Source organism: Neoarius graeffei, chromosome 12, assembly GCF_027579695.1.
Source record: "Neoarius graeffei isolate fNeoGra1 chromosome 12, fNeoGra1.pri, whole genome shotgun sequence".
NCBI lineage: Eukaryota > Metazoa > Chordata > Actinopteri > Siluriformes > Ariidae > Neoarius > Neoarius graeffei.
This window is the reverse complement of record NC_083580.1, coordinates 56,143,920-56,153,470: the sequence shown is the minus strand read 5'-3', so window position 1 is coordinate 56,153,470 and position 9,551 is coordinate 56,143,920. Positions and strand designations below refer to the sequence as shown.

The 9,551-nt window shown below is 40.6% G+C and overlaps 1 protein-coding gene across 5 annotated transcripts in view; it reads right to left on the bottom strand.

Annotated features, from left to right (window-relative positions):
* Nucleotides 1-855: 855 nt before the first annotated feature.
* gria4b (glutamate receptor, ionotropic, AMPA 4b) overlaps nt 856-9,551 on the bottom strand; it is a 365,144-nt gene continuing 356,448 nt past the window's right edge. For 2 of the 5 annotated variants that reach the window (XM_060935094.1, XM_060935095.1), the window contains exons 15-16: nt 5,561-5,698; nt 856-1,020 (exon numbers count right to left, since the gene is read on the bottom strand). In XM_060935094.1, coding sequence (XP_060791077.1) covers nt 856-1,020; nt 5,561-5,698 — 303 coding nt within the window. Of the gene's footprint in view, nt 1,021-5,389; nt 5,699-9,551 lie in introns of those variants that run through there. The other 3 variants (XM_060935096.1, XM_060935097.1, XM_060935093.1) reach the window with 3 other exon arrangements.

The following is a 9,551-nucleotide window of genomic DNA, read 5'->3' as shown; positions in this document are numbered from 1 at the left end:
GTTTCTGAGGAAAATAAAACAGTCTATAAAGGTCCATGGTCTACAACAGCACAGTGAGTAAGCAGGGCATGGTGTCGAGGATGGGCGTTCAGGTTTATTTCAATACACCGTAAAACTGCCCCCCGAGTGTCAGCTTGAGGACGTACTCAGTGTTGATAACATGCCCGTTGAATTCAGTTTCGAGTTTTATATACTGTATGTCTATATAAATAAATCATTTTTCATTTCTTTACAATTTTCTATCATTTATTGCATTTTTCTAACTAGGAGAAAATAAAAAAAAGACAGAACTATACTTTTGTCCACGACAGAACTGGCTATTTACACATGTTTAAAAAGCAAGCGAGTGTGTACAGTCTTTAGTTCTATTTACAAAGCAGTGTAAATAATTTCTTTAGTTATGATTTTAGAATATACACGAACTCTTCACAGTTTTTTAGTACGTATTTATCATTAATACTGTTTGAATTGTTATTTTTATTCATGTTACAGCTGAAACCCTCTTGCACGTCCCATTTTAGTTATCAATATTGAATTGATATTAATGTCTCTGCCTTAGTTTTGCCCAAAAAGTTCTGGGTGTGTTTCTGAATGACAGTTTTCTGGTCCTCTGGTCATCTTTGCTCCGCTTGAATGTAAGTTCTTAATACAGGTTTCAAGCGCACACCTCTCAGCAGCTGGGCTGAAAACGTCTCATCACGGCCACACAGTGGAATTTTGAGTCCTTTTCCGTATTTTCAGTATATGGAACAACTGAAGCGGGCCATTTATCCCTCGGATTGTGGTTGTAGCTGTTTTGCGTTGGTTGGATTTTGTGGGTTGGTGGGATTTAAGGCACTTGAAAGTTTTTGGTCTTCACGGCAGGTCGGATGAGACCAGAGCCAGCCCGGAGCTCTGACGCAGGGAGGGGCCGGCATGTACAGCCTTGGGGCAGTCAGGGGTCAGGACACGGCCGTTCTCGCCCACGCTACCCGTGATCGACAGCCGTGCCTTGTTCCGCATGGCTTCGGTGAAAGTCAACTGGATTGGGAAACGAAAGAAAAGACGCAGGAAGAAGGAAACACAAACAGGGAGATAAAATGAGTCCACAGATTTATCAAGAGAAAAAAAAGAGCAGTTAAAGGACATGTTGTGAGCACACATTATTAGCAAGCACGGACAAAACAGCAGATTTAAACACAACTGAGCGATGAAGCATCTCAAATGCGTCTGGCCGAGCCCTGCAGAGCTTATGTAAGAAATAATGTTTGATAAAGCGTTCCAACATCAGAACATAACATAGATGGGGATAAAAAAAAGACTTCTTTTTTTAAATAATTTTTTATTCGGTGTAGGTGTTTAATATAGGCTTATCCTGAGGTTATTGATAATCGTCATGGTTACATTCCAGCATGGTGACGAAGTAACAGAAGCACAGATTATGAATTAATGTTTCTAATTACTGCTCAAAGATGAGCTTGTGCTTCACTGCGAGTTGTGCCTGAGCAGGATAAAATGTCATCAAGTTGCCTAGTAACACTATATCATGAAACTGACACGGTCATGACAGATGTCATATGCAGTAATGAGCTGTCTTAACAGATAGCCAGTGAGATCAGACTGTCATGTTACTAGGACACGCTGTTAAAATGCATGATGCCATGTTAGTTAGTGACATGATTTTTTATTTTTATTTTTTTTGCTACAGTAAGAGGACTGTAGTTAGATGATATAAAGTCTTAGTCTTAGAAGCTCCATTTGTAGCTTTTGTACACTTTTCTGGCCACAACCTTATGGATCTTGAAAGTTGCCAATCTGATTTACTCTCCACACTTCCATGTGTATGTACTTATTTGGTTTCCAATGAAAAAAAAAAACGATGAAATACTGTAACAACCAGCTTTTTAGAAAATCTGATGACCGGATTGAAAACAGTTCACAACAAACATACCAGACCAGGCTACAGTCTTAAAGTTCTGGCTTGCATGACGAGCATTTGTATGACATCTTTAATACTGCTCAAGTGAGCTGTAATAAACTACATGCTAACAAGAAAGCACTTAACATGTATCAGGCTGCCAGGCCACCAAATATCATAACATCTGTCACCGCTACTTTTATTAATATAAATAACAACGATAACACGACACTGGGTGTGACTTAGACAAACAAATGATGACATGTTTTTAACATGGCCATGTCAGTCTTATGACATGCTTATTTGCTTAGTGTTTTTTTTTTTTTTTAATCTTACAGTGGTGCTTGAAAGTTTGTGAACCCTTTAGAATTTTCTATATTTCTGCATAAATATGACCTAAAACATCATCAGATTTTCACACAAATCCTAAAAGTAGATAAAGAGAACCCAGTTAAACAAATGAGACAAAAATATTATACTTGGTCATTTATTTATTGAGGAAAATTATCTAATTACATATCTGTGAGTGGCAAAAGTATGTGAACCTTTGCTTTCAGTATCTGGTGTGTGCAGCAATAACTGCAACTAAACGTTTCCGGTAACTGTTGATCAGTCCTGCACACCGGCTTGGAGGAATTTTAGCCCATTCCTCCGTACAGAACAGCTTCAACTCTGGGATGTTGGTGGGTTTCCTCACATGAACTGCTCCCTTCAGGTCCTTCCACAACATTGATTGGATTAAGGTCAGGACTTTGACTTGGCCATTCCAAAACATTCACTTTATTCTTCTTTAACCATTCTTTGGTAGAACGACTTGTGTGCTTAGGGTCATTGTCTTGCTGCATGACCCACCTTCTCTTGAGATTCAGTTCATGGACAGATGTCCTGACACTTTCCTTTAGAATTTGCTGGTATAATTCAGAATTCATTGTTCCATCAATGATGGCAAGCCATCCTGGCCCAGATGCAGCAAAACAGGCCCAAACCATGATACTACCACCATCATGTTTCACAGATGGGATAAGGTTCTTATGCTGGAATGCAGTGTTTTCCTTTCTCCAAACATAACACTTCTAATTTAAGTTCTATTTTGGTCTCATCCGTCCACAAAACATTTTTCCAATAGCCTTCTGGCTTGTCCATGTGATCTTTAGCAAACTGCAGACGAGCAGCAATGTTCTTTTTGGAGAGCAGTGGCTTTCTCCTTGCAACCCTGCCATGCACACCACTGTTGTTCAGTGATCCCCTGATGGTGGACTCATAAACATTAATATTAGCCAATGTGAGAGAGGCCTTCAGTTGCTTTAGTTGCTTACCCTGGGGTCCTTTGTGACCTCACCGACTATTACACGCCTTGCTCTTGGAGTGATCTTTGTTGGTCGACCACTCCTGGGGAGGGTAACAGTGGTCTTGAATTTCCCTCCATTTGTACACAATCTGTCTGACTGTGGATTGGTGGAGTCCAAACTCTTTATAGATGGTTTTGTAACCTTTTCCAGCCTGATGAGCATCAACAATGCTTTTTCTGAGGTCCTCAGAAATCTCCTTTGTTCGTGCCATGATACACTTCCACAAACATGTGTTGTGAAGATCAGACTTTGATAGATCCCTGTTCTTTAAATAAAACAGGGTGCCCACTCACACCTGATTGTAATCCCATTGATTGAAAACACCTGACTCTAATTTCACCTTCAAATTAACTGCTAATCCTAGCGGTTCACATACTTTTGTCACTCACAGATATGTAATATTAGATCATTTTCCTCAATAAATAAATGGCCAAGTATAATATTTTTGTCTCATTTGTTTAACTGGGTTCTCTTTATCTACTTTTAGGACTTGTGTGAAAATCTGATGATGTTTTAGGTCATATTTATGCAGAAATATAGAAAATTCTAAAGGGTTCACAAACTTTCAAGCACCACTGTAAATCTGCAGTAAGGCTGTTGGAATGAATTTCTTTCTTTCTTAGTACTCAAAAAATGCAGATTTAAATGTCTAAAATTCAGTTTTGTACTTTTAGTCTCATAAAATCTATTGATACACGTGATTCATCAACTTGGCGGTTAAATAATCCTTGAAAATGGTCCTAAACAAATGCATCATCCGGGACACTATTTTAAAATATATTTATATATTCAACTGTGTTTTAATTAAAATGTGTGTTCTAATAGAGGTATTACATGAAAGTGCTTAAAGCTCAACTGCCTTTCAGATTTTTCAAGTTTAGGTCATAAAAATAATTTTCCCCGACTCCCAATTATTTTTGTTTTGTGGCCCGAAAGCTACTGAATTGGAATCACAGACTTCCAATTTCATTAGTTTTTTTTTAAAATAGAACAATTAATGAATATTGGGTCACATGGCTCTAAATTCTCCGCTATTTTTACTTGCTTCACCATGACCCAGTTCAAGATACTACGTCATGCATGACGTGGTGGGCTTTCCCTGTTCACGCAAGGCATTGTGGGATACAAATTTGAAACAGGAGAGAAAATTGGAGGATGTGAGTGTGCAAATGAAATGTTGAAAGACCGACTATAGTACCGGAAAGCGAGAAGAAAAGATGTTATGTTGCGAAGGAAAGGAAACGCAGGACCAAACTAATACAGTAAATATCGGCGCTCAGCGAGCACCTCGGTGTGATCAGCTGTTCGTTTCGTGACAGAATGATGTCACTGTCAGTGCACGGTCAAGGTAAACCTGTAGATGGCAGTAATGCAACACTGTGGATGCCAACTGCTGTAAACCCCAAAAGAAGAAGAAGGTAAACCTGCGCATGTGCACACGGACTTCCTCTGTCTACTTGACTGCGCGAAGCGAGCAATTTCATGCATATTATTTGCTCGGGAATCCCCTCAAATTAAATAACTTCCCAGCCACAGAATGGCCTGATATTTTGTGAGATGTTACAGGAATAAACATATATCACAATGACCAAATTTCAGAGGGAACTAAATTTCACCGATTTTATGAAATCGAAAGGCCGTCTAGCTGTAAGCACTGTGCTGGAGAGGTTGTAATATCACGCTAAAGATCAATGATGTAAAAGTGTACCATGTGAAAATAAACAAACAAATTTGAACCATTAAGGCTAAAGGATAAAATTATGATTGTACCTCTACGCCTATTTTTACCGAGTTTTATAACATGAACACAGAGTAGCACTAACGCTAACATGTATTCTTGCTGTGGTAGAAAAAAAAAATTAGTAATTCATATTCAACTGCATAATGATAATTGGAATGTTAATTCAAAATTTTTCTGATTAAAATAAAAAAGCCCTATGGTCTATGCAGGGCAAGTGCCTCCATTTTGGGTACAATAACACAGGTGCAAATGCAGACGTCTCCACTTGGATTACACGGAACGGAAATGAGGACGTCACAGACACAAGCAGGCTTTACCACACGCTGAACACGGCAAGCGTTACTGCGGCATTACAGATGAGCTCCACTTACAACGACGGGACACCTACGTACGCCTCAGCACCTACATCTCTACGCCATCAGTCCCGTAGACGTTGTAACCCTCTCTATATGTGGCTAAGCTCTGGGTGCTGTGGGTGGGGCTAGGCTGAGGAGTGGGGCGGGGGCTAGGTGCATGGGCGGGGCTTGGGACAGGGGTGGGAGAAGGAGGGGTTTGGCGTTCAGGCGCGTCCACCTTCATTCTCTTGGCCTCATTTCGTGACTTGTAGCAGAACTCGATGAGGGCCACCAGCATGGCCAGACCCAGACCCCCAACCAGGATGTAGAAGACCCCAGCCACGTTACTGAGGCTCAGGGCCTGCGAGCTCTTGTCCTGGGACGTGGGAGGATGGAGGAGAAACAGTTAGAAAAATGAAATGTATGTGAAAGAAGAGATACATCACAAGACAGACATTCACTCACAAATCACAAGTCTACTCACTCAGAATTAGGATTACTACAAGACTACACCCTCTCTCTCTCTCTCACACACACACACACACACACACACACACACACACACACACACCATTTCTAATAAACACCCACACTCACACACATACAAACATAAATCTATAATACATACATAAATAAATTCTCACTGCTATGATGTGTCTCCAGACTATACTATTTGTATCCTTTTAGTACTGATGATTTTATCTGTTTATTCTAATCAGGCATCAATCCTTTGACTGCAGTTTAACCTGAAGCAATTAGAGCATACAGTAATTACTCTACATTCACACTCCCAAGCTACAAAGTGGCAGGTGACTGTTTATTTCTATGCACGTGTGCGACACAGAGCCGGGGAGCTTTCATCCACAAAGCTACAGCGCGACAAGCGACATTGAAACTGTGATTTTCTCAATTCTATAATTAGGCATGACGTGCTAAATCCAAACAACTGCCTTGAATGATTCCTCGGATCAATCCTGTGGTCTGACATTTCTTCAGTTCCCCACACACAACTTTAGTTCCTTCCTGCAATTATTTCCTATTTACTGTTCGACGCACAAAAATGGAAGGAAAACTTTTGACTGTGATTTCATCTGTCATATCCCATCATATGCAACCTCTCATGAAATGTGTACAGAGACATTTTGAGTAAAAATAAAGCTTGGAATGGAGTAGTGAAGATTATCGGTGTCGCTGGTGAGTGGATGAAGCTACACTCTCAGAAAATAAAGTACAATGGCTCGTCACTGGGTCAGAACCCTCTATGATCCTTATTTGTACCCTATCTATACTGCTTGGAAACATATATACACCTTTTTGACCCTAAAAAGGTACACATACAGTGTCTTGCAAAAGTATTCATCCCACTTGGTGTTTGTCCTGTTTTGTCGCATTACAAGCTAGAATTAAAATGGACGTTTGAGGGTTAGCACCATTTAATTTAAACAGCAAAATGCCTACCACTTTAAAGGTGCAAATTGTTGTTTTATTGTGACACAAACAATAGTTAAGATGAAAGAAAACCCAAAAATCTGGAGTGTGCATAGGTATTCACCTCGTTTCGTATGAAATAAGAGCTGGTCCAACCAATTCACGTCATAAGGCACATAATTAGTTGATTAAAACCAAGGAGCACTCCAAACAGGTCAGAGAGAAAGTTGTGGAGAAGTATAGATCAGGGTTGGGTTATAAAAAATATCCCAAACTTTGAATATCCCAGGGAGCACCATTAAATCCATTACAGCAAAATGGAAAGAATATGACACCACTACAAACCTGACAAGAGAAGGCTGCCCACTAAAACTCACAGACCGGGCAAGGAGGGCATTAATCAGAGATGCAACAAAGACACCAAAGAGAACACTGAAGGAGCTGCAAAGATCCGCAGCGGAGATGGGAATATCTGTTCATAGGACCACTTTAAGCTGAACACTCCACAGAGTGGGGCTTTATGGAAGAGTGGCCAGAAAAAAAGCCATTGCTTAAGAAAACACGTTTGCAGTTTGCCAAACAGCATGTGGCAGACTCCCCAAACACATGGAAGAAGACTCTCTGGTCAAATGAGACTAAAATTTATCTTTTTGGCCATCATGGGAAATGTCATGTGTGGCACAAACCCAACACCCTGAGAACACCATTCCTACAGTGAAGCATGGTGGTGGCAGCATCATGCTGTGGGGATATTTTTCATCTGCAGGGACAGGAAAGCTGGTCAGGATTGAAGGAAAGATGGATGGCACTAAACACAGGGCAGGTCTGGAGGAAAACCTGTTTGAGTCAGTCAGAGGTTTGAGACTGGGACGAAGGTTCATGCTCCAGCAGGACAATGACCCTAAACATACTGCTAAAGCTACACTGGAGTGGTTTAAAGGGAAACATTTAAATGTCTTGGAATGGCCTAATCAAAGCCCAAGACCACAACTCAATTGAGAATCTCTGGCATCACTTGAAGATTGCTGCACACCAACACAACCCATCTAACTTGAAGGAGTTGGAGCAGTTTTGCCTTGAGGAATGGGCAAAAAATTCCAGTGGCTAGATGTGCTAAGCTAATAGAGACATACCCCAAGAGACTTGCAGCTGTAATTGCAGCAAAAGGTGGTTCTACAAAGTATTTACTTGTGTGCGTGTGTGTGTAAATACCTATGCACACTCTGTTTTTTCATCTTAATTATTGTTTGTGTCACAATAAAACAACAATATGCACCTTTAAAGTGGTAGGCATCTTGTGTAAATCAAATGGTGCTACCCCTCCAAAAATCCATTTTAATTCCAGCTTGTAATGCGACAAAACAGGACAAACACCAAGGGGGATGAATACTTTTGCAAGACACTGTAGTTATCTTGATATCCAATAATGAGCTCTAGGGGGTACAATAGTTTAGATTGTACCTTTGGGGGACAGAAATGGACTCCTACTGTACCCCTATTTCTGACAGTGTAGCACAGTCAGATTCCTTCTCTAATGTACCAACGAAGCCAGTATGAAACGGAGCATATAACATGTAAATCAGAAGAGCAATGTTTCTCATTGATTAATGTATATTTAAGGTGTTTAACTAGTTAGCTGTAGAAGCTGTATTTACAGTAGCTACTATCACTACTCATTGGAAGTTAAAAAAAAAAGCCTCAATGAGGCTGTAGCTCATACTGGCCAAGATGCCCATAAAATCATAAATATGACAGGTGGCGCCACCATCTGGATAATTTTTATGCAAACCCACCTGGGGAACATTGTATGTGAGTTTGATCAAAATCCGATCAATCCTGTAGGAGGAGTAACGATTTTCGTAAATTGTGGACGGACGACTTGTGATCGCAGAAGCTCATCTGTCCTGGTCTGCGGCAGGATGAGCTAAAAAACCACTGCATATCCACAAGTTACAATGGTAGAGAAACAGATTTGGGACCAAAAGGTCACTGGTTTGATTCCCTGGACCAGCAGGAATGGCTGAAGTGGCCTTGAGCAAAGCACCTAACCCCCAACTGCTCCCCGGGCTGCTTTGGTTATGTTGTACTTCACTCAGGATCAGAGCGTCTGCTAAATGCCACTAATGTAATGTAATGTAGCGGTCGCAAACCCCCCAAAAGAAGCTCACTACAAGTGGCACGAGCGACTTGTTGCTTGCCAGTGTGAACACAGGGTTACTCAGCTCTTGTGTACATTACTAAGCCCTGCTCTTTCACACTATGAGCTGTCCGACACTGCATCGGTGGACAAATCAGTAACCCGGGTGCCTGGAACAAGCAGACTTCATGACTGCCTTATTTATTTTTTATTTGTAGTTTCGATGGGCACAACTAGGGTAGGTTCAACTGGTTGGGTCTTCATACCACATTCATAAACACTGCATCATTTTTGCTTTTTTTTTTTAATCTTGGTGGATTTACTATGTACACCTTATTATCAAAAACTGTGAGGTAACATTGTATGGCTTATTTTTCTGTAGTGTATAATAAAAAATACAGCTAGTATTTGTCACTGCCTACACAATCTAAGTGATGTAGTAGTAATGTGCAAGTTATAATTACATCATTTCCGTCCTCGGTACATTCGATGCATAAAAACATGGATGCCTCGATGAAAGTGTGTCTTTGGTTTGATCCGTCAGAGCATGTAAAGCTCATAAAAAGCTACTTGAGGCCTGAGTGGCAATCGGTACTGTTCTATTATAGTGAACTTCAAACATTTATGCAATATTTTGGGTGGCATGGTGGTGTAGTGATTAGCA